Raw genomic sequence first — 25,608 nt, 5'->3', positions numbered from 1 at the left:
ATCAAAAAAAATTTCAAAAAAATAAAAAAAAATAAAATAAAAAAAAATAACAAATAACAAAAAATAGGAGGCGGCCCCCAAAAAGGAAGCGGGCGGGGACGATCAACATGAAATCAATTTTACATGGCCTTATCTGTCTATGTTGGAATTTGTGAAATTTGTTATCCAATGTTACAAAGAAAACAAAATGAGAATGATCCTACATGTAGTTGTTCAGATTTTTTTAAAGCTGTAATTATTTTCCTTATATTAAAAACAATATTGCGTTTTCTTATTTTCACAAAAATTGCAGTTGGTACTTAAATTTCTGCAAGTCTCACTATAAACATGACAGACAAAGAAAGCGGACAAAATATACAGTTCCTCCGGTAGACAAAGGAACATCCCTTCACTGCTATTATGTAAAAAGGTGAATATGCATGTGACACCTGTTCTACACATGTTTACGTAATAGTTGTGAAGGGATGTTCCTTTGTCTATCTGAGGAACTGTATAATTTGTCCGCTTTCTTTGTCAGTCATATTCATAGTGTCATTAACTTTATATTCGAGTAAAATAAATTCTCTGTTTCAAAATAAAATTTATACACCTGTCAATGAAAGTTTGATTCCAGGACAACACACATAGCTAAGTGCACACAATACCATACCTGCCAACCCTTACGAAAAATTCAGAATATTCTGCTTTTTTTGATTTCTAGGACCTGAAAATCCGGAATATGCCGATTTTTCAAAATTTCGTGGCGCTAGGTCGGGCCGATCAGGAACCTGTGCACGCGAGGGCCCCTCCCCCCTATGAAAATATACATTGGTTTATTTAAGAAAAGATAACCAAAAACTGTATGCCTTTGTGTGGAACAATTTAAAAAAAGGACCATGGGAAGAACCTGACCCCCTCCACCCTAAGGGGGGGGGGGGGGCGGTAAACAAATTTGTACATACATGTACCAAGTTACTAAAGATCCATTTTGTTTATTGTTTTGAAAAAGAAAAAATACCTACGGTACTCAAAATATATTATGGATTGCAAATTATTCTAGGTCCTCTAAAAAGAAAAGACCTACATGTAAGTCCTGAACCATACATTTTAGTCATTTTATGTGTTGGAACTAATGGGAGAGTTGTCCGTCATTAGTCATTACAGGTACATCACAGAGACATTACCGATTTAGCCAATTTGAAGAGCCCATACCTATAGTGATTACAGTTTTAATAAGTTTATAACTTTCTCATTTTTTGTTCAATTTCATTCAAACTTTCACTGATCTATACTTCTTTGATTTTTTTTCCCTTCCCTCTAGATCTAGAGTAGTTTTCTATCACGGTTTGATTTCCCTTTAAAACATTCATCTGGGGGGGGGGGGACGTCTCATAATCAATGACTAGGACCTTTTTTGTTGAAATTAACACTATTTGCATTGCCAACTGAAATCTAACTAATATCTGCCATCAGATCTTTTTATCAAAAATAATAGCCACATAATTACGATAATGAAACTATATCCTGCAGCGTTTCAGTGCAGGCCGGACCTTGTAGTAATTTCCTGTTTTTACACGTATTTGATGATTTGAACAAAGGCCATACACCTGGTCTCATGGCCTGGTAAAGTCTAAAGATGATGTTGTTGTTGACATTTTCAAAATTTAAAAAATCGACATGATCAAGAAATTAAGATAATATTCAAATTTAACATCAACATCTTGACTAAACATGCTTTAAAGGTAAAGACCAGTATTGGAAACGCCCTAATTTCAAAAAATGAAATGGAAGCTCTTATTACCAATCATGTGAAAGAATATGTTTTGACTAATACATGATGATAACAATTTTGCCGGGAAACCACCTACTAATAGATATATTTGGTAAATTTGTTTCTCTCATGGACTGTGAGAGATATAGGGTAGTCCCATATACCTGATATACACCTTTCTGTGTATAGTGCTTGTAACTTTACGAAGAATGGGCCAAATTTCTTATCATTTTGATGATTCCAGAACTTTGCAGATGCTAGATGCTAGATGATCAACCTTTTCTGATCGATTCCACAACGTTTCTTTCACAATGCAATCGCATGACCATTTAATACTGGTCTTTAGTTTACCTTTAAACAAAATTAGAGAACAAAGACTCCCATCTATCTACCTGATATCAGCTGATTACAGATTAAGATTCCCTATAACCATGATCACTATTATCACCATCACTAGTATCAGCAGATCAGTAATTATGATCATCCTCTAGACATCTAGATTTGGTAGACCTACATTTACATACTCTATCATTGTCCACAGATAGGCTCCCATTAAAAAATGAATAAACTATACCAGTACAACTACAATATTACACAAATTGCATTATACTTCTAAGACTAAGTTCTAAATGTGTACCTGTTGAGGCCTAATATATACTGATGCCTGCATCCTAATATATTGTGTTCCACCACCATTACCACCACCACCAACATAACAAACATGACCCGAACCATGACGTGAAAACCTACCAAGTATTTCCGCTGGTATTTCCGATGTCGAAGTCATCATGTAATGATTATCTCCAGCCCGTATTCCTGCTACTAGTTCCCCCGATGAAGCTCATACGTTTAATTTTCCTGCTAAGGTGTGCAGAAACAGCAAAATCTGGTCAGTTCTCTCACCAATATCGCGGCAAAATTGATGTCCTAATTCCAGTCAGCTAACGAATATGTGGAGTGTGGTAATGTGATGGTATTGCAAAATGGGGGAAGTTGTGCATCCACATCCACATGCGGAAGTGTTTTGAAAATACATAGAGATCTCGAGCGTAGGGTATTCCCTGCACTGTACGAACGAAATCGCATTTGTGTGTGAGCGAACCCTGATAAATAAATTATACACACACAGGAGATTGTAAGGTTGTTGCTGCCGTACAACGTTAAAATCGAATTTCTAGTTACAATCATGTCAGGTATTTACGTAGGATTAAGTTACTAGTAGAACGTCCTCGTTGTAAATTTAGAGCCCAAGGTCTGTGGGCGTGGTTTGGTTTGGTGTTCGAAAAGAACAAAATAGGGTCAAATAAAAGCCACTGAGGTCATAGGATATTGTGAACTACTTTTTGATATAACTGCCTATTATCTCTTCAGGAGGTAAATAATTATAGAATACACCACTACACGATAAAACTTGGTAATCACAAATTAGACCTATTCCCATTCATACATGACGTGCAAGTTTATAGAATTTTATTCATTTAAAATGTGTTTTTTTTCTTCTCTCTCTTACCGGGTCTCTTATCAAGTTTTGGTTGTAATATTTACTACATTTAGCAGTAGTAGTAATATAGAAGTAGTAGTAGTCAGGCACGTATGCAGGGGGTGTTGGGGGGGGGGGTAAATTACCCCCCCCCCCCTCAAAAAAATGAAAAAAAACCCGAATACTCCTAAATGAATGAATGAATAAATAAATAAACATATTTGTTAACCCTTAATGAGGATAATTCATATTCCTGTGGTTATCGTTTGTCAATAAAATTGTCGAAATTTTTTCTTTTTCTTCAGGTCATTGCCTCTCTATATTTATAATTGGCTTTCAAACTAAGTCATGCGAGAATCCTATTTTTTGAATGACGTCAAGTGGACTTCCAAAAAACTCTTTACCGTAACCCCCACCGGATCACGTCCTTTACCCCTACCGCCTTCTTCCAACCAACCCCCCCCAAAAAAAAAAAAAACATATCTCTCTCTCTTTCTCTCTCTCTTCGGCTCCCTCTCTCTCTCGTTCTCTCTTTCTTCCTGCCCTTCTCTCCCATACCTTTTCCATATACTTATTTTATCATGCATGTATCTCCCCTTCCCATCTCGCTTTCTCTCCGGTTCTAAACTTTCTCTCTCTCTCTCCAGTATGAATTTCACTCTCTCATATCATTTTCTCATTTTCCATCATCTTACTTTCACTATCTCTTGCTATCCCTAGCATTACGGTTTGTTACGTGCTCAGTAGTAATGTCGACGTGGGAGTAAGGTAAAGAAATATTATTTTGCTGTTCTTTTCTTGCTTGTAAAATTTGTTTAAAAAAAACTATTTAGGCATAAACAGGTCAAATCAATTTTGCTGTTGAAAACTTGTATTAGTTTAAAAAAGAAATGTTTGGGCAATTTTTTCATAACTGAATACCCATCACTTAAAATAATACAGAACAAAAGGTTGTTAAGTGTTTAAAACTGCAGTTCAAACGTCAATAGTATCGTTTCATGTGCACGCAGACTTTTTACCTTCATCAAGATCTAGAGCTATGTTGGCCTTGTTTATTCGTATTACCTAATACGACTGATGCCCCCCCCCCCTCACATCTCCCATTAAGCCAACAATCAAATGAGAGTATTCAAGAAGCAGAAAATCGAATGATATCAATTTGTTGACATAGATTATGCTCGGCTGTATGCCTATAGAGGGCGACACGCAAGGAAAAGAATCACCCGGATAACTCTGAAATTTCATCACAATAAAAACAGGGGTGAATCTCGAATCTCTGGATCAAAGGGCGTTGAAAAACACGCGTTTCCACCAATAAAAATCATTTATTAATCTGTTTATGGTTCTAATTGGATATTTTAATTGCAAAAAAATAGCATTCATTTACTCAGTTTTTGAAAGAACACGGAGAGAATTTGAATAGGCCTTTTTATACTGGGCATAATCCATTTTATCAGATTTGCCTACTGAGATGTTTGGTCCACTTATGTTATGAGATCGCCCAAAGCAGAAATATCAGCGTTATTATCTCGATAATTCTCGAAATTAATATTTACTAAGTTATAAATAGAATCCAATGACCGGGAAAATAATGCATTGTAGGGCGCTTTGATTTGTTACTTGTTATTGGAAACTAAGGCGCCATATACAAAACAAATCAATAGTAGCAGTAGTAATATGCCCACAATTACTAGTAGTTGTAGTCATGGGTGTCGATTTGTATCCGTGGTTGGGGGGGGGGGGATGATAGTTGCCAAAATATTTTCGGCAATGGATCAAAGCAACCAAGAGGTAGAAGCGTATGGCATGTTGCACCCCCTCCCTTCCAAGTTATTAACTTTTTCAACTCACCCTTGATAAAGATAACATTTCAGAGAATATAAGAGTGGTAATAAAATTAATAACATGCTTAATATTAGTCCTGACTCTTGCCTGCAGTGTAGGCCTACCAGACTGATATTATCTATTTTTAAACGAAATTTAGACATTACCAAAAAAAATCCAATGGTGAGGGATATCAACTTGTGAAAGTGTTATGTTACCAGTGGGCAAATGCATTAATACGCAACCAGGAAAGGTTCATGTAGACAGAAAATTCTTTATTTCCTGGTGATAGAAACATACATTATTTTTATGAATATTGATGTCTCCAAACAACATTCATCGTGAAAAACCCATTCCAATATTCTGTGTAAGGAGATCTAAAAAAAGACATAGTTCTCATTAGTAAATGAAAAACATATTGCTTTTGGTTCTTCATTTGACTCTCTTCCTTCTTTAATTGAACCAACTGAATCCTCTCTGCGGGAAACTCAATTCAATGAAACAGAAGATCACTGATGCAAAATTTGGTTCTCAAAATGACAGAAAATTTCCACTCCTGATCTCATACAAACTGTCTGTTTCTTAAAATCATAATATAAAACTTACGTTCCAACTACCAAACAACAAACTTCCATTATCTCCTTCTTCACCCAGATATACTTATCATACCAGATACGCTCTAAAATATAAGTATAATATTCCCCTAAGGCCCTGACCAGAGTACTATTTTTTCTTCAAAAACTATAACCAGTCTTAGAAAGTGCATTATTATTGGAAGGGTATTATAAACAAAACGTCAAACTTAATAACATTCTAACCTTTAAAACACCTTAAAAATAAACTCTAGTACTGGTAATGCGATTGCATTGTGAAAGAAAAGGTGTGGAAAGGATCAGAAACAGTTGATCATGTAGCATGTAAGTATTGCACTGCAAGGTTCTGGAGTCATCAAAATCATAATAAATTTGTCCGAGTCTTGGTAAAGTAACAAGCACTGTACACAGAAAGCTATATATGGGACAACACACATGGTGTCGGGGCTAGTACTATCTTGGGGCGCTCTCCAGAAAGACAGAAACAGAAAGTTATAGAATGATACAAACTAAGAATAACATAAGAGAAGGTGATAGAAGGAAGAGACAAAGAACAACATAAGGAAAGACAGCTTGTGTTAGAATGATAAAAACAAAGAATAACATAAGAGAAGGTGATATCGGGCCGGCCTCAATTAAACCACATCCAGAGGTGGACTGGATCGATGGAGGCGGCCTCAGTCCTGCTTTTCAAAAAAAAGTTGATGTTACACATTACGTCGAGCCGCCTCCGGGGCCGGCCTCAGTCCACTTTCAGACGCATGTGTAAAGCTACACAAATCAGAGCAGCGACCGACCGATTAGTAGCCTGCTCGGTCGCCGCTGGAATTGAGGCATCGCCAAACGATTTTTTTTTTTTTTTTAGAGAAGTCGAGCAGGCTGTAGATCCCCAGCGATGCCTGCATGGGCGGTGGCCTGTCGATTTTGGGTCAAAAGTGGGCGAAATCGGAGAGCTTCTCCGGCCTCCCGGCAGTGACCGACCGATGACCCACCGATACCCGCGGTCTCCCACCGGCCAATGGCTAAAAACAAGCGGTGCCTGGGCGAAATTGGCTACTTTTAGGTGATTTGACCTTAGCTTAACAGGGGACAAAAGATGTACTTTGCACTGCATGACTTATTTGGTATTGGCCGTATATGGCAAGCCCTTTGTGTAAAAACTAGATATACTCCGTTTATTATCAGTTGATAAACTTAGTTTATCTGAGAAAAACTGAGTTTATCAGTTGATAATCAGTTGATAAACTGAGTTTATCGGAATTAGAAAAGCACAGTTATTCAAGCCTTGTCAGTAGTGGGCGCTAGACCTTTGACTGACGTGCAATGCACATAGCATGCACAACATATCTCGCTAGAGCCTACTCACTGTGTGACCTGCGGTGGCACATAATTATGGTACCTACTCACTTATGTGTACTGTATGCTGCTGGTGGCGCGCACATGTACCGGCCGTATATACGCGCGTGAACTTATCATCTAAATCGAGTTATAGTGTGCCCGTGATCTAGCTATATGCATGGACGTTATTATTCCAACTATGGTTCAACTTCTTAGTGGTTCATTCCCTTCATAGGAAGGGTAGATTTAGAATACATGTATGTTGTCCTTCACATTATCTGCCTGGTATGCAATTTTATTTTAAACCTTTTTTTTTTTAGCCTGGAACACCAATTCAATCAGTTCTTGACTTTAAAAATTATTATTCATATAGCTCCGTTTAGTCTCATTTCACAATGCCCCTACCGTCAGAGTCAGCAGCCATAAATGTTAGCCTTTGGAATTGATTTTAAAAATTATTATTCATATAGCTCCGTTTAGTCTCATTTCACAACGCCCCTATCGTCAGAGTCAGCAGCCATAAATGTTAGCCTTTGGAATTGTACAAACAAAATCGTTAAAAATTCATTTTTTGTTTAAACCCAGATAACAATACGGCGTTGGGCCAACGTCGGCCACGGTCGGCAGGGTCGCAGTCGGCAAGCCAACGTTGGCTAATCGTTGGGCCATCGTCGCCATTTTTTACTGATAAATGGTGGCTATTGGTTGGCTCATTCGACGTTGGGCCAATGTTGGCTGAACGTTGGTCCATTGTCGCCATTTTCACTGATAAATGGTGGCCATTGGTTGGCTATTCGACGTTGGGCCAATGTTGGCTGAACGTTGGTCCATTGTCGCCATTCTCACTGATAAATGGTGGCTATTGGTTGGCTATTCGACGTTGGTCCAATGTTGGCTGAACGTTGGTCCATTGTCGCCGTTTTCACTGATAAATGGTGGCTATTGGTTGGCGCTTCGACGTTGGGCCAATGTTGGCTGAACGTTGGTCCATTGTCGCCATTTTCACTAATAAATGGTGGCTTTGGGTTGGCTATTCGACGTTGGGCCAATGTTGGCTAAATGTTGGTCCATCGTCTCAATTATCACTGATAAATATTGGCTATTGATTGGCTATCCGACGTTGGGCTAACGTTGGCTCATTGTCGCCATTTTCACTGATAAATGTTGGCTTTTGGTTGGCTATTCGACGTTGGGCCAATGTTGGCTGAACGTTGGTCCATTGTCGCCATTTTCACTGATAAATGGTGGCTTTGGGTTGGCTATTCGACGTTTGGCCAATGTTGGCTAAATGTTGGTCCATCGTCTCAATTATCACTGATAAATGTTGGCTATTGGTTGGCTATTCGACGTTGGGCCAAAGTTGGTTGAACGTTGGTCTATTGTCTCATTTATTACTGATAAATGTTGGCTTTTGGTTGGCTATTCGACGTTGGGCTAACGTTGGCTCATTGTCGCCATTTTCACTGATAAATGGTGGCTATTAGTTGGCTATTCGACGTTGGGCCAATGTTGGCTGAACATTGGTCCATTGTCACTATTTTTACTGATAAATGGAGGCTTTTGGTTGGCTTTTCGACGTTGGGCTATTGTTGGTTCAATGTTGGTCCATTGTCGCCATTTTCACTGATAAATGGTGGCTTTGGGTTGGCTTAATATTCGACGTTTGGCCAATGTTGGCTGAACGTTGGTCTATTGTCGCCATTTTCACTGATAAATGGTGGCTTTTGGTTGGCTTTTCGACGTTGGACTATTGTTGGTCCAATGTTGGTCCATTGTCGCCATTTTCACTGATAAATGGTGGCTTTGGGTTGGCTATTCGACGTTTGGCCAATGTTGGCTAAATGTTGGTCCATCGTCTCAATTATCACTGATAAATGTTGGCTATTGGTTGGCTATTCGACGTTGGGCCAATGTTGGTTGAACGTTGGTCTATTGTCTCATTTATTACTGATAAATGTTGGCTTTTGGTTGGCTATTCGACGTTGGGCTAACGTTGGCTCATTGTCGCCATTTTCACTGATAAATGGTGGCTATTAGTTGGCTATTCGACGTTGGGCCAATGTTGGCTGAACATTGGTCCATTGTCACTATTTTTACTGATAAATGGTGGCTATTGGTTGGCTATTCGACGTTGGGCTAAAGTTGGCTCAACGTTGGTCCATTGTTGCCATTTTCACTGATAAATGGTGGCTATTGGTTGGCTATTCGACGTTGGGCCAATGTTGGCTGAACGTTGGTCCATTGTCTCAAATATTACTGATAACTGTTGGCGTTTGGTTGGCTATTCGACGTTAGGCCAATGTGGGCTGAAAGTTGGACCATCGTCTCAATTTTAACTTATAAATGTTGGCTATTGGTTGGCTATTCGGCGTTGGGCCAATGTTGGCTTCATGTTGGTCCATCGTCTCAATTTTTTTTTTAATGGTGGCTTTGGGTTGGCTATTCGACGTTGGGCTAACGTCGGCTGAACGTTGGTCCATCGTCTCAATTTTAAATTTTAAATGTCGGCTTTTGGCTGGCCATTCGATGTTGGGCCAATGTTGGCTGAACGTTGGTCCATCGTCTCAATTATTACTGATAAATTGTGGCTGTTAATTGGCTATTCGACGTTTGGCTATTAACGTTGGCTCAATGTTGGTCCATCGTTTCAAATGTTACTGAGAAATGGTGGATATGTTGGCTAATATACGCGACGTTGCATGGGCCAACCTTGGCTTAACGTTGGTCTATATCGTCTCCATCTTTACTGATAACATGTATATATTGGTTGGCTATATGACGTTGGGCCAACGTAGCAAATACGACCTAGTACCGCTACATCCGGGTAAAAAAAATTGCATGCGTGCGCATGCCCATGTGCTCATGCAATTGCAACGTACGTCAGCCATATCCTGTCCATTTGTCTGGATCAGTTGCCGGGGAGTACCAACACTGCATGGTAAATGAATGATTTTCTTTCTCTTTCAACGTTATTTTTGTGAGCATGTCGCGTGAAACTGATAAATTGTATAGTGTGAGAACTCCCTGTCACAAAGGGAGGGAAATAGCATGAGAAATTGTTAAAGTAATCATTGATAATTCCCTGTCCAAATGAAAGTGAAAGTGCATGAGTACGAGTGTACCGCTCGGCGTACGCTAGCATGCACACCCGCTGCGTGCAATTGAAGTGTGAGTGATGGCTATGATGGCTATGATGGGGGCCGAAGTGTCGGCATCAGATGCATTGAGTGTTTGCAGTGATAAATGTTAATATGTTCCTGACTTAGAGTTATAGGTCATGTATTGATGCATCATGTTGCAGCGTCCGTGACAGTGATGATGTTCATCCCAATATGCAATATCGACCATGAATCAAATGATTGTGAATCTGTTGGTGTTACAAGTGTTGAAGGTGCTGATGCATTGTTGGAAAGACCAATTGAATCAAATAGAGCTGAATGGGAAGACGCATCATTTTTTTATGCATATCTAAATGATATTATAGTCTCTGATACTTTCAGATTTAGAAGTAGGTCTATACTATACTCTGTAGTAGCTCAATATATGCTGATGATGATTCAGTTCGAAAAGGAATAAATTACGAGATTGGGCTGTGAATTAAGATATCCCGCTAGTACATGTTTCTAGCCGCCTGAAATCTTACAAGGGAGTGTGCCAAGTCTGCCAAAATATGCAAGAACTTTGTATCAACACATTTAGTGGATTGTGAGTGTGATGTGAAAGAGGTAGCTGGTGGGAATTACCGTCATTTTGGCATTTGCAATCATTTAAAGTCGCAATTGGCCAAGAACCTCAATTTGATCAAATAGTAAATAGGAAAAAATATTGGGGGCGGGGGTAACACTGATCGATCCCATAATTTCCATTCACAATTTTCATTCACAAATTTGATTATTGCTGCATTTTTATTCTCATTTTCAAATTAGTTTTTATTGTTTATGCACATGTATATTAAATTGCTATAATTTTAACTGAAGGTAAATATTCTAATTATTTATTTTTAAAATTCTGACGTTCTTTATTAATACATTCAATTCTATATAGCTCTTCCAAATCCCAATACTTTTTTCTCCCATAATCCCTACAACTCTGAAATTTAAATATGAAATCCTGCATTTCATATCGTCAACTTTACAACAAATTCCAGATTCCTCTACCCGTTCAGATCCAGCTACCCCTACCTCGATCATCCAGAACAGCATCAACAGCACCAAGGACCCCTTCGACATCGACCCCATCAACCTCCAGAACACTGTCGACCCCAACGACCCCATTGACCTCAACATTCGGAAATATGGGTATGTCATTTGGCATTTTATTCATTTTGTATTTAGTTATACATGTAGACAGGACAGCACTTCTTAGTATTCGTTATAGTTGTGCCCTGCACACAAAGTACAAATGTACTGGATTAATGTACGTTTGTGTAGGACATAGCTGCTAACGGATGCTAGTATCTTTTTCCTGATTATATTGAGAAACTGCATTGTGATCACTTACAAAACTATTCAACAACAACAAATCTTGAAATACTGCTTATAGCAGTATTTTTTGGGAAACAATTCTGAATGCAGGGTGCCACAAAAAACAAAACACAGTCAATTGATTTGTTTCTTGTATAAGCTACTAACGATATAGCTTTGTGTTTTTGTTTCTACTTTGAAGCCCCTCGAGCTCTCTCAAGTATTGGGAGCTTACATAAATACAAAAAAAAGTATTGGGAGCTTCACATTTCACTTCAATGTTATAATGATGTGAAAGAAAATGCCACTCTTCTTCAAAAATTTGTCCTAAAAATTAGAAAGAATACAAACTTACTAACTAAGGGTTTTGTGTTGTATGCAGAAAATGCAAATTTTGTATTCTTTCATCCATATTCTAATTCAAACACATTTGTTAGGGCAATATTCTATTTGCAGAAGTGTCCGGGTGTTAATGACATCCTCTTTTACATCATACCATTTAAGTGAGATTGTGCCATCTATTCTTTGGCTAATTTTGGGATCCAACACTTAAGAGGGGCTTTAAACTGTTATCAATCAAGCATCTTTGAACGAAGTTATTTTCATGACAAAGTACTTCTATCCATGAAATTTCATCAAAACTAGGGAGGATGTGCCACTCAGGAATACTTCCCTTGCGTACTATTTGATTAATATCTGTACTATTTCAAGGTGATGTTTCCATGATCTGCTTTTAAATCTTGTTTGGTTTCTTTCTTCTTCTTTTTTTTGCCGCAGATGTCGAAGTTGTACCACCACAAGCTAGACAAGATTTTGATTCCGACTAACCCGTTCTTTAAAGGTCCATTGCCTTAGGAAATTAAAACTTTTATGTCTTGTATCAAGACCCTTTTAAAGCAACATAATAACAATTGTTTCATAAATAAATGCCTCCTTATATTTTTTACAATTTTTTGAAAACCTCTCCAAGTTGCTCGTCTAATGGTGGACCCCGCCCCTTACAATTCTCAGAGTTCCTCGGAATGATTGACCAAAGGATTAGTGATGTTATATCAAGAACGATCTCCGCTTAGGCAAGCTACGGTGCTTGCTAGCCAGCTCTGCAGGCATTATGTTTTGTACACAAACATAAACAATAACTTTTGTTATTAAATAGTGTGCTATGCATCTTTACTTGTTATTTATTGTGGTGAAATTTCACTAATGGCCCAATTTTAAAAAGAGAACTATACCATGAGTCGAAGAAGGTCGTAATTGATTTGAATGCCTGTATAACGTGTCAACTAAATGCATGCTATAAAGAATTTCAAAGGTAAGAAAAAAATGTTTCATATATCTAAGTGACTGAATGTTTTTCGTACTACCTTCTTCTCAATTTAAAGAAATATTGAAAGTGGTATATCAGAGTGAAGAAACTTGTGTTTTTCCCTTTACAAGCTCTGCTCTTTCTTACTTCACTTTCAAATTTCCTCTCTTGTTATATAAACATTTAGCGATTGCTTTACTTCACACATTCAAGCAATGTATACTATCCCTCCTTAAAAAAAACAGTTTGTAGATGTGTTAACAATAGATATGGCGACGAAATGTATCAGCATCTCTGAAATGCCTAAGCATAAAAAATGTTGGCAATTTCTCTGAATTTTATTTTTTATTTTTTATGGGACATTGTTTACATTAATTGCCTAGTTCTTGGTATGCAAATGGTGGACACTTTATTAATTTCTTTATATTTTTGTGCTGTACATATGTAAAGGAATCTTGTCATAAGCAATCGTGTTCGTCTGCCAGAAAGTTTGTTTTGTTTTACTCGGGAAGTTGTGAGGATTGTTTATTATATTCGTACAATGAATTTCAGTATGTTATGTTGTGTTACGTGTAAGCGACAATTCATTTTATAACAGCTCCTATCGTCCTAGCATTCATTGATAGTAGGCCTATATTGTGACACATTGAGATACCTTGAACTTGAAACTATGTTTACATCTTTTTCGAATTCAAACGAAAATACAAAAGAAAGATGTACAATAATTGTATTCACATTTACAACAGTTTGTTTATTACACATAAAATAAAGTATGTTTTATCACAAAATCAGTTTATTTTCCTTGTTCTTTTGTTTTGGAGGTTGGGGGATGTATTCAGAGCAAATTCTAAGAAGCAAGATGGTGAACTTTTCATTAAAATGGGACAAATAAGTTGTTATCAAGTTTTGATAGTGATTAAAATGTACAAGATAATAGACATGACGAAATTAAAATAACATGTCCCTCTTGCTTCAATATTGTTATTATACATATCTTCCAGAGGGATCTAAGTCGAGTTCTATAATGAACTTTTCTCAAATTCAGTCTAATTTTGATGAAATTGTTACTATCTTCATTTTGTGGATTTTGCTCTGTTTATTTATTTAATCCAATCTTAAACTACTAGTCTTGGCTTTTCCTTGTCACGTTGTGATGCATGTGTTTGAATGATTGTACATGTCCGATGTAGTATGATCTTGACGATGTTCTTTTGAACGGACGACTGATGTTGGTGTGAATATGTTTTTGAGTTGGTGTTGGTAATGTCAGAAGAATGTTGGCGTGAACTGGAAAGGGGAGGTACAACGTCGGCACATGGTGGGATACGGGTTGGCATAACGTTGCTTCTACGTCGGCAAATGGTGGAGAAGAGGTTGGCATAACGTTGGTCTAGCATTGGCACATCGTGGAGGAGGGGTCGGCACTTGGTGGGAAAAGGGTTGGCATTATGTTAGGACAACGTCGGGGAGACGTCGGCACATAGTGTAAAAGGGGTTGGCATTACGTTGGTCCTACGTCAGGGAGACGTCGGCACATGGTGGAAAAGGGGTTGGCATTACGTTTGTCCTATGTCGGCATATGGTGGGATAGGGGTTGACATGACGTTGGTCATACGTCGGGGGGACGTTGGCCCGATGTTGGCTTAATGTCACTTCGTCGCTGTCGAGCCAACGTTGGCCCGCCGGCAAGAAAGCCGTTGGCCCAACATCACATTGACGACGATGGCGCAACGTAACAGCCCACGACGTCGGCACATGGTGGGATAGGGGTTGGCATAACGTTGGTCCAATGTCGGAACTACGTCGGCACATGGTTGAAAAGGGGTTGGTATAACGTTGGGCCAATGTCGAGGAGACGTCGGCACATAGTGGGATAAGGGTTGGCATAACGTTTATCCAATGTCGGAACAACGTCGGCACATGGTGGGATAGGGGTTGGCATAACGTTGGTCGTACGTCGGCACATGGTTAAAAAAGTGTTAGGACGACGTTGGTCCAATGTCGGAAAGACGTCGGCATACGGTGGAAAAGAGGTTGGCATAACGTTGGTTCAATGTCGGGAGGACATCGGCACATATGGTCGGATAGGGGTCGGCGTAACGTTGGCCCGATGTTGGCTTAATGTCATTATGTCACTGTCGGGCCAACGTTGGCCCACCGGCAAGAAAGCCGTGGGCCCAACATCATGTTGGCGACGTTGGACCAACGTAACAGCTTACGTTGGCCCCACGTTGGCGTAACGTCGTATTGTTATCTGGGAAAGCACATCCACCCCGACTTACGTTATCACTAGCTCTTTCATTGGAACCCCCATGTCCCATTGACTTTTGAAAGTTCACCCACCGTAATTTGATCAAAATAGGTTGCAAGCTCGTCATTGCTAATATAGTACACATGTAACAAGTCGAACTTTGGACTCAGTTTGCCAAGCGATTTTAAGATTATAGGTCAAGCACACGAAGGATAAGATAAGCATGAATTATCATAGATCGCTTCTGCTTGGTTCATTATGTTCATTTCATCCAACCCCCCACCGTAATTTTTCCATTTAGTAAAAGCAAACATTTTGCCGAGTTTAGCAAAAACATATTCTTGAACGGTTGATCAGACAATACAGCCTTTTAGTACGCAACGTACAGTGAATGGGAAGGGCCGATGATCCGTCCAGGAGGTAGAGGTCAGTGGTTTGTGCTGGCAATGTTCACGCGAGCGAAAATGAGACAATCGGAGCAATATGTATTGCTATCATTATCATCAATTTTGTATGTCATTGTCTTTCAATGTTTTGATGCTATATCCCTGGAAATGAGATAAATAAATTGTACCAAAAATACATCATCATCAATGTATTGCATTTTTGTCCCCAGCCCAGGTATAGACTGCATGCGCTTGAGACCATGCAGACTGGGCCGGGGGGGGGGGGGGGGTCGTCCAAAACTTCTATGGCATGTATCATGCAAGCAAAATAAAAGAAACTAATGTAATAGTAATAATAATAATTGTGAAAAAAAGGTCATCAGGTTTTTGTTTTTGTCTCTTTAGCTACGTAATACGGTTTGGCCGTGCTGTTTGGGTTTAAGAGCCTACACATTTTTCCAGAAAGTTAATACGAGGCACGAGTTTTCCTCTCTCTATTCCAGTTGCATCGTTTAAATTTCATTATTATACAGCACCTCGAGTCTTGTTGGACATTCTATTGAGTATGTAAGCCTAGACCCAGGCGCGGATCCAGGGGGGGGGGGGGGGCAAAATTGAAAATCAAAATTAGTGCTCACTAGTTTTTACAAAAAGGGCTTGCCATAGCCGTATAGGCCTTTAGGCCTAGTATTGTATAAACAAAAAACAAGGAGCTCGTGCAGTGTAGGCCTGGATCAGTGGTTTTGAATTTGGTAGTGGATAACATTGACTTGTGCACTTCAAGAACATGGCTCAAACACAGCTTAAAGATTCTGTCGACCCTTGGAAGTACGTCATCATCTTTAGTAAATTCTTGCTTGTTTTCGTAGAATGTGGGATCACGAAATCTTTTGGAGTTCTCATTCCTGACATGGTTACCAGGTACGAAAGCGACTACAAAACAGTTGGATTCGTCTGCGGTCTACCCACCACACTAATGTACTTTTCGGGTAAGTAGTACTTTTTCTATTTTGTTAAGTGCAGTAAATGAGCCCATTTCCACTGTATAGCGGTAGCTCCTAAAATGTTTAAGTCAGTTCCTTGAAGGGTACAAGGTTTTAACAGACTCACAAATTTTCCTAATTTGATCTCTCTTGTTTCTTGGAGGAAAAAGAATCCTAAATTATTCTTACTTCAGCGTTTAATTTAGTTTCACTATAATTCTTCTTTATTCGTTTCTCCATTCTATTCCTAATTTCTCGTCGGTTCTCTGAGACCGTTGTCAAAAGTTTTATTTTTACTCTCCGTTCCTTTATTACGTACAACTTCAAATTGTGACAAATCTTTAGCTTTGCGATCCATATGGAAACGTTTGCTTGTATTTGTATCATAAAAGAAGTTGATCACAAACTGACTCCCACACGGTGTTGAGTGCTCAGGGGTCACAGGTCACGGGCTTCATCGGGCAGGTAGTTCCATTATGTGAATGGGTAAATTAACTATTACAAAATGAGGGGACACATTACATTGTACAATAGGGACACACATTGTTTTTATTGTGCAGAACATACTCTTTTATTGACTTACTTATTGCATGAAACTATAAAACCAAAATGCATTTTGTATTCTAACAATTGGAGTACAAAGAATAATAACAGGTGAATGAAATGCATAAACACCACAAACACCTGGGGAGGAAGCATTCGTACATTTTAATACATATAGTTAATAAACGACTCCGATGAAACTATAAAACCAAAATGAAATTTGCGTTCTGGCAATTGGAGTACAAAGAATGATAGAAGGTGAATGAAATGCTTCAACAGCAACACAAACACCTGGGAAGCTAGGAAGCCTCCATACATTTGAATAATTTAGTTGATAAACGACTCCGCATGTGGACGTTTGTTGGAGCAGAAAGCAGTGGATTCTTAACAACACGAACCCATTTAAAGGTAAAGACCAGTATTGGAAACACCCCAATTTCAAAAAATGAAATGGAAGTTAGCTCTCATTACCAATCATGTGAAAGAATATGTTTTGACTAATACATGATGATAAAAAATTTGCCGGGAAACCGCCTACTAATTCATATATTTGGTAAATTTGTTTCTCTCATGGTCTGTGAGAGATATAGGGTAGTCCCATATACATCTTTCTGTGTATAGTGCTTGTAACTTTACGAAGAATGGGCCAAATTTCTTATCATTTTGATGATTCCAGAATCTTGCAGATGCTAGATGCTAGATGATCAACCTTTTCTGATCGATTCCACAACGTTTCTTTCACAATGCAATCGCATGACCATAACTGGTCTTTACCTTTAACAGAATGTCGAAACGTAAATTAAATTTGGCGCGGTTGGAAAATGCATCTTTCTACCCTGCGACTTGAATGATATGATCTAGTAAAATAAAACAGTAAAATGGCTCTTATTTTAAAATTACTCATTAAATAACACCCAAAACGTCAGTGATATCAGAAAAAATATGTTAAATTTTACTAATAGTTAAAAAAAGATGTATAAACATTGTGAAAGTGTCGCATTTTACGATAAAAGACGCCGATTTAGCGAAGATGACGTCATTAGTGCGCTTGCATCAAGGAAATTCAAGGTCAAAAGGTCAATTCAGACACTGATAAGTTATTGGTCGAGCCTTTTTGTTTCCTTTATTCCGACAAAATTACACAATCAATCAAAACAAGTTTAATACCAAAAGAAAGCTAACGATTAGTATTTTCATTAACCGCTTGCCCCAAAGTCGCTTGACCACATTGAAAGGAGTGAGAGCTTGCGAGAGCGGCCAAAGTGTGATTGAAACTCGCTATTTGCTCTTCTCCAACGCAAAAAGGGACGACATTGTGCTGGATAAATGTATTTTTTCCGACAAAAGTACAGAAAATTTGCATATGGTCTTTTTATATTTTACTTTATGAAATGTTACCCGAGTGAATTCCGGGCGCCCCAACGCTGGGAAGTAACGCACATTTTAGAAAACTTCACTTTATCATGGAAAAATGCTTATTTGTTCCATGCACGCAAGTCAGATTGAGCGGATGATACAACGTTTCCATATGCTTGCCTATAGTAGACAAAAGATTTCTTCTTCCATTGTTCGTGTGATTACTGATTATATTGATAAAAATGATAGCACAAAGATTAATACCTGTTCTTTTCAGTTTACGATTGAAAAAGTAATATAATTTTTGTTTAATAGCTATTACTTAATTTTGTATGACACTTAGACCTTTTTCACAGAAAACTATGCATTAATGTGCTGAATTCGCAATATAATATTTATATAACATATTCAGTATCATTATTTCCCCACATATTTGGCAATAATTATTTCTATTCTTCACTACTGAGTCTACCCTTTTCATGTTGGTTGTCGTTTCGCTAGACTAGTGTTTGGCAGCATATGAAAATAACCTATAATTAATTCCAGTTTAGACTTTAAAATTCAATGCTACTGTCCGCCTGTACATAAAATGAATGCATTTTAACTACATTGTATATTGTCAATATTTTCTTCACTCTACTGTTATTAATTTTTTTTTCTTTTTTCTTAATAGCACCCGTTGGTGGTCTATTGATGAAAGTAGTAAATCCACGGATTATGGCGATTAGTGGTGGAATTTTGAGCGCCGTGTCCATTATCTGTTCTCCCCTTGCTGGTTCCATCTACATACTTGGGATAATGCTTGCTCTAACAGGTAAACATAACTAGTCCCTTGTCATTAACATTTCTTCAAACACTTTGAAAATGAAAGATAAATTATTTACCATTTTACTCATGTTTCTGTATATTTTGAGGATATTTTTGTTTCATATTCAACTTTTCACACACTCCATACCTTGCAAGCAAAATAAAATAATTCAATATAATAAATAAATGAAGAAAAAATTGATAATGATAATATCGATATATAGACCGCAGCTACCTGTATAAAAACACTCTATCGTTAAAGAAAACATAAAGATAAAAAATAAATAAATAAAAACAGATGAATAGATAAATGAATAGATAAATTAAATAATAAATAAAAAACAAATAAATCATTCGACCACTTTCAGATCTTAGTCGAATATAAATTTTATCTGACCCATGCAGCGACAACAAATAAAAGGATATTATGCAAATATTCATTGTTATGACAAAAATTGTTATCATTTAATGCAGACCGAAAGCTTCAGTCTCTGATATTGACTGTTGTTCCGCTGAGATTACATGTGGCTCCTCTGACCGCCTCTATGTTGACAAATGTCAGTTTTATTTAAAGAATGAAGTTTACCAGACGGTTATTCTGTCTACATGTATCTGTGATTATCATTACCATAATTATTATCTTTCACAGGATTTGGCATGTCTCTCACCTATTTCCCAATTATCGTGTCCCTTAACATCTACTGTGCGAAGTCGTTTATATTTGCAAACACTCTGACCATCTTCGGTTCGACATGCGGTGCATTCCTGGTCCCTATCATCGTAGAGCGGTCTCTGGAAGCCTATGGATACACCGGTGCCTTTCTCATATTGGGCGGCATCTGTCTTCATACTCTAGTTTGCGGGGCCGTCGTCAGACCGCCCAAAGACATGAAGAAAGGCGAGGGGAGCACCTCTACATCAACAGCTCAACATGAGTTGATGATTCAAAGAGCTGATTCAACCTCGCGGGAGACATGGTCTGATGAGACTTCAAACTTCCTGCCAAGGATGAATGACGACACGCCAAGAACGCAGAAAAAAGGAGTCCCAAGCTGCAATAGCAACGACACGGTGAACTCTCCTAATGGCACCCGTACTTTATGTGAATCACTGACATCAAGAATGAAATTGTTTTTCTTATTTAAAGAACCTCTTTACACCTTAGTCATGCCTGCCATTGTGTTTTTTGGCTACGTGAATGGTGCTTGGATGTTGTTTCTTGTACCTCACGCCGAGGGAGCAGGAATTCAGCTGTCCCGTGCCGTATTCCTCTCCAGTATTGCTGGCATCAGTGGCATCTTCGGACGGATCCTGTATCTGGTTCTCCTACATTTTAAGGTTGACAGTACTCTTATCTTCTGCGTATCCAGCGTCATCTGTGCTACCTCGTTCTTCATTGACTCTGTCAGTTCGTCCTACACTTTCTTAGCCGTAATGGCGTCCATTCAAGGCTTCACAATGTTCCATTTAGACTGCATTCCACATGCCATGATGAAGCTGTCAGTTCGGAGTGAGGAGAACCTACCACAGGCCATCGCTGTAAATCCGTTCCTGTTTGGATTGGGTATCATTGTAGGAGATTTCATATCAGGTATAAGATCCAGTAGAAAAGGGTAGAACTCACTGTTCAGTGTGTAGGACTATTAGTACAATAAACTAACTTATTCCAGTCACACCAACGAGACCGACACCAGACCGGAAATACACCGAACAAAATTTATGTCACCTCGAATGGCCATGAATCGGTGAATTAAGTCGGTCTGGAGCTAGTCCGTTTAGTGGTGTGGTTTGGAGGGATCGGTCTGGAGCTAGTCCGTTTATTCGTATGGTTTGGAGGGATCGGTCTGGAGTCTGTTTAGTGGTATGGTTTGGATGGATGGGTCTGGAGCTAGTCCGTTTAGTGGTATGGTTTGGATGGATCGGTCTGGAGCTAGTCCGTTTAGTGGTATGGTTTGGAGGGATCGGTCTGGAGCTAGTCCGTTTAGTGGTATGGTTTGGAGGGATCGGTCTGGAGCTAGTCCGTTTAGTGGTATGGTTTGGAGGGATCGGTCTGGAGCTAGTCCGTTTAGTGGTATGGTTTGGAGGGATCGGTCTGGAGCTAGTCCGTTTAGTGGTATGGTTTGGAGGGATAAACGATTTGATTTGAACTGCATGTTTATCATCACCATGTTCATCATCGTCATCACCTTTTCATCATCATCAGCAGCAAACATTTAGTACAGTCGTGTTAATACACAGCATGCAGGATAGACCAAAATCTTTGGAAAGAGGTGCTTTTAATACTGTCTTGTCATACCAACGTTAAGGCGTCTTTGAAGTTAGACCATTGAAAACAATTCCTAAAAACAAAACTGTATTATGATAATGGTTGCTCCGTATCAGATTTTATGGTTGATATATGAAAAAACATCAAATTCAATTACATTCTGCCAATTTAACCTAAATTCTTTGCAATTTTTGTCTTTTTCAGGTCACCTCTATGACATCACGTTGTCGTTTTCATTCCTCTTTATGACATTTGGTGTGGTTCTCGTCATCATTACGATCAACCTCGTCATCTATAAATTGATAGACCGACGCCGTCTTCGGGATGGTTGAGAACAACCATATTATAGACTATACAGTATAGACTTGCAAATATGAACGCGGTTTAAAAAGTGTCATGAAAGGGCATGTAATACTTGAATTATGTGAGATATGCTTGGCAAGAACAAAGGTAGATATTTTTTACACCTCGACTGTCGAGAGGATATGCCTTTTATGCCTGAAATTAGTGAATTAAGAAGCTTGCTTGCTATATCTATGTAACTATAGCAAGCCCTTCGGCTTCTAATATGCCTTTTGGATTTGGCCACAAGATGGTACGAAATACTAATTTCGATAACATATATCTTTCATTTTTCATCAGACATTTGAAAAGATAAAGGAGAATTGTTTGTAGAAAGTGAATTTTTGTTTTAAAAGCGAATATACATATTTCTATAAGACTACATGAAAAGTGAACCAGTTCTGTAAAACTGAGGAATATATTTTTCAGATTTATGTTATTTATTTGTAATGAGTGAGTGTGCATGTGTATTTGTCCATAGACGAATGTATACTTTATTACAAGTGCAGTGGTTTGGCCCAAAGATGTATCGTGAGGTGAAAGAAATTTATCAGAGGATAAGGATACTTTTTTTTAAAGTGAAATGAATGTTGTCATAAAATGGAATATTAAAGAGGTTAACGTATATTTGTCAAAAGAAATATTATCATTTGCCTTTATTTGATGCGTCAGGCATAATACAAGTTAAAGGTGTGACATATTAAAATAAATTCAATTAGATTCACTTTTTTATCATCTATAAATCTTAAATGTAAAAATTGCTTGGTGTACATGCAAAGATTAAACGTAGACAATAATATTTTGTCATACCGGGCCAGCACGGATTTGTAGTTTTGGGTGATCGTATTACGTACGTGCACTGCCATCCAACATTTTAGGTACACCTGTAATCAAATTAGTTTGTGTGAAGTGTCATATCACTGGACGCAAAATGACACTCGATTACTTTTTCCCTTTCCAACTCATCAAATTTGTACAAATATCAATACTTTTCGTGGCATGTTCAAAATATATGAATGCACATACCAAGCTATGCCTAAGATAAGAAAATATCAAAAGTTTTAATTATTTTGTGGTGGACTCGGTGTTGTCTATGTTATGTGAAATTGTGTATGCTGAGCTGAAGAAGGGTGAATTACTTGTTCTTGTAGGGGGTGTTATCCGTGCTTAATAATGTGTGATTTCATATTCTGCAAAGTAGGCATATATCTTTATAGGAAGTGTCTTTGGATCCATCGGTGGCTGGTATTAGCTTATCATATCTGAATAGGCCTACAAGGAAGAGGTTAACAAAGTATGGGGGCATACTGCAACCAAAAGGTTTCACGAAACGAAGAATCTAGTTCAAACGCAGGCTAAACAAGTAGTCTTTAGAGAGGCAGAACGAATTAGCAAGCCTTCACAAAGAAACAAAAGAGCAAAACCTCAAAACAATGAAAAAGTCCCGTCAGGGCAGGCTGAACAAGCAGTCTCCAGCGAGACACAACGAAATAGCAAGCCATGCGCAAAGAAATGAAAGAGTTAAAACATGAACCTAATATTAGGTTCATGGTTAATTCAATGAGAGAGACCAGAATCCCGAATCGGATTGAGGTCATCGAGAGAAGACAGAAGAGAAAGATCCTCAAATAACTGTTAACAGTGTAGATTTGTTAGCGTTCATTGTATTTGTGATTAATAATATGGAAAAGGAAACATCAAATTCGAACAGGATTCGATTAGTTGTAGAAGCAGCACATTGCTGCCTGGGTGTATACATACATCCAGAAATGATTCATGAAAGGTTAAAATAATTACGGAGTATAGGCGTGGGCGTGGGCCTCCAACATCATATGGCCAACGCCTTAGCCCTCTCTGGCACCTTTCTTTTCTTTCTTTCCCTTCTTTCCTTTCTTCTCTCTTCCTTTCTTTCTGTCTATCTCTCATCTATCTTTCTTTCATGCCTGATGACTATTGTACAAACCAATTATATTACAATTATTCAATTGTCACTTTCATGTGCATTATAATTTGCATTATGCTCCATCATGGGTATAGTGTTTCAGTGGAATGCTCAATCTATGAACGCTCATGGCTTTGAATTTTACACCAAAATAATTAAAAGTGCTATAAGTGAAGAAGAAAAGCTAAGTATTATTTGCCTACAGGAAACGTCGTACGATGATTACAATATCATCAGTTTTCCAGATTATACGTTGATAACAAAGAATAGAAAAAACTGAAGAGGAGGCTTAGCATTTTATATACAAAGTCACTTACTTTCCAAGTGATAAAAACACCAGATGATCAGGAATATCAAATTATAGATATATTTATGCATAATCACATCTTTTCACTTGTCAACTTTTATAACCCTTGCAAAAAAATTGCGGCACCAGCGCTCGACGAAATGATATTATATTGTAAGAATCAAGTGATAATAATTATGTGGGGATTTTAATTCTCACAATCCAATATGGGGTAGTAAGGACATAGACGCGAACGGGAGGACAGTGGAAGAATTATGCATAAACATGATCTGGTGCTTTTAAACGAAGGTACCTCGACAAGGATAGACCCCCACACAGGTCGTTTCTCTTGCCTAGATTTAACATTTATGACCAAGGAATTAGCAAAACTTAGCAGATGGTCTGTACAGAAACAAAATTTTGGAAGTGACCACTTTTTAATCAGCTTTGATCTTCCTTTTGTTTCAAAGAACCTCCCAAAAGAAGGAAAATTTGAAAAGAACGAAGATACAAGGTTATTTGCAAGAAGTTCTTTAAATAAATAAAAGAAACTGTACAAAATGGAGATAAAGAACCAAATGAAGGACTGCAAAAAAGAATACCAGGAAGCAGACCTGCAAGGTAAGCTTGATATTCTTAACGGCATTATTCTCATCTCCACTGACAAATTAACCAAAAATGTAAGTACCGAGCACAATAAAGCGAGGCAACCGGTACATTGGTGGACGAAGGAATGTACAGAATCGGTCAAAATTAGAAACTCTGCAAAAAAATCGTTTCATGTATAAAACTCACCTATATGAGGACTTTCAGATATTATATGGAGAAAAAAAGAATTACTCATTCAGTTATCCGAAAAGCAAAAAGGGAATATTGGAGAGGTTATTGTCGGAAGTTTAATCGGACAGCTGACATTGGTGCCGTGTGGAAGAAGATCAAAGACATACAAAAAAAGTATGAACCAATCAATACCGAATTTGATTATGGAAGCTGGAAAGGTAATTGGTAAAACAGCTACTGAAAAAGTAAATATGTTTTTGAACGTTTTTAACTCTCTAGATTTAGCTGTAGGGAAAGAAAAAATAGTCTAGAGAAAAAAAGTGAAACAAAACTTTTAGAAAGTATTAATAACATGCAAAACCACGATGAAAATGTATTAAAATGAAGATTTCCGCCTTAGTGAGCTTAATAGTGCTCTACTAGAATTAAAAAAACACTGCTCCAGGGAAGGATGTCATTCATTCCAAGCTGATAAGCAACCTTCCGGAAGAAACTATCAAGATGATATTAGAACATTATAATGGAATATGGAATAGAGGTATATTGCCTAGACAATGGACTGAGGCTATTCAAATTCCGATATTAAAAAAAGGAAAAGATGCTTCAAACCCGTCGTCTTACCGCCCAATCTCTCTAACCCCAACACTGTGTAAACTAATGGAGAGACTTGTGAAAAACAGACTCTCATGGTATATTGAGAGACAGGATAGAGAATTATTACTCCCATACAATCGGGTTTTATGAAGAACAGAAGTACAACTGACCATTTAATTCAGTTAGAAACAGATATTCAAAAAGGAATGACAAATAAAGAACATACAGTTGTGATTTTTCTTGACCTATAGAGAAGGCGTACGACAGAGTATGGAGACAAGGCATAGTTTACGAATTATATAATCAAGGTTTCACAGG

The 25,608-nt window shown here is 38.1% G+C and overlaps 3 protein-coding genes across 4 annotated transcripts in view; 2 read left to right on the top strand and 1 right to left on the bottom strand.

The window, feature by feature from the left end:
* LOC578892 (F-actin-uncapping protein LRRC16A) overlaps window positions 1-3,114 on the bottom strand; it is a 90,933-nt gene extending 87,819 nt beyond the window's left edge. The window contains exon 1 of the mRNA XM_030975465.1: window positions 2,501-3,114. Coding sequence (XP_030831325.1) covers window positions 2,501-2,537 — 37 coding nt within the window. The 5' untranslated portion in view covers window positions 2,538-3,114. The remainder of the gene's footprint in view (window positions 1-2,500) is intronic.
* A 6,633-nt stretch (window positions 3,115-9,747) lies between these two features.
* On the top strand, window positions 9,748-13,836 carry LOC755513. Of its 2 annotated transcripts, none has more exons than XM_011683308.2 (3): window positions 9,748-9,923; window positions 11,151-11,283; window positions 12,226-13,836. In XM_011683308.2, the coding sequence occupies exons 1-3, from the start codon at window positions 9,761-9,763 to the stop codon at window positions 12,251-12,253; spliced, it is 324 nt and encodes a 107-aa protein (XP_011681610.2). In that variant the 5' UTR covers window positions 9,748-9,760; the 3' UTR covers window positions 12,254-13,836. The 2 variants fall into 2 exon arrangements, with proteins under 2 accessions (XP_011681610.2, XP_011681609.2); XM_011683307.2 differs by having other exon boundaries at window positions 11,133-11,283; window positions 12,226-13,479.
* A 2,279-nt stretch (window positions 13,837-16,115) lies between these two features.
* Window positions 16,116-22,963, top strand: LOC578486 (monocarboxylate transporter 12-like). The gene is made up of 4 exons (XM_778650.4): window positions 16,116-16,380; window positions 18,947-19,087; window positions 19,730-20,671; window positions 21,551-22,963. Exons 1-4 carry the CDS (start codon window positions 16,179-16,181, stop codon window positions 21,676-21,678), a joined length of 1,413 nt encoding a protein of 470 aa, XP_783743.3. The 5' UTR covers window positions 16,116-16,178; the 3' UTR covers window positions 21,679-22,963.
* Window positions 22,964-25,608: the final 2,645 nt, after the last annotated feature.

Source organism: Strongylocentrotus purpuratus, unplaced genomic scaffold, assembly GCF_000002235.5.
Source record: "Strongylocentrotus purpuratus isolate Spur 01 unplaced genomic scaffold, Spur_5.0 spur5_scaffold_8, whole genome shotgun sequence".
In the NCBI taxonomy this organism is placed as follows: domain Eukaryota; kingdom Metazoa; phylum Echinodermata; class Echinoidea; order Camarodonta; family Strongylocentrotidae; genus Strongylocentrotus; species Strongylocentrotus purpuratus.
This window is presented reverse-complemented; position numbering and strand designations above follow the sequence as displayed.

What these genes read in the sequence shown, in the direction of transcription:
- LOC755513 (XM_011683307.2), top strand. Translation starts at nt 9,761, where the DNA reads ATGACGTTGGGCCAACGTAGCAAATACGACCTAGTACCGCTACATCCG. An exon ending in GGGAGTACCAACACTGCATG is followed by an intron (nt 9,924 to 11,132) that starts GTAAATGAATGA and finishes AACAAATTCCAG; the next exon opens with ATTCCTCTACCCGTTCAGAT. An exon ending in CTCAACATTCGGAAATATGG is followed by an intron (nt 11,284 to 12,225) that starts GTATGTCATTTG and finishes TTTTTGCCGCAG; the next exon opens with ATGTCGAAGTTGTACCACCA.
- LOC578486 (XM_778650.4), top strand. Translation starts at nt 16,179, where the DNA reads ATGGCTCAAACACAGCTTAAAGATTCTGTCGACCCTTGGAAGTACGTC. An exon ending in CACACTAATGTACTTTTCGG is followed by an intron (nt 16,381 to 18,946) that starts GTAAGTAGTACT and finishes TTTTCTTAATAG; the next exon opens with CACCCGTTGGTGGTCTATTG. An exon ending in GATAATGCTTGCTCTAACAG is followed by an intron (nt 19,088 to 19,729) that starts GTAAACATAACT and finishes TATCTTTCACAG; the next exon opens with GATTTGGCATGTCTCTCACC.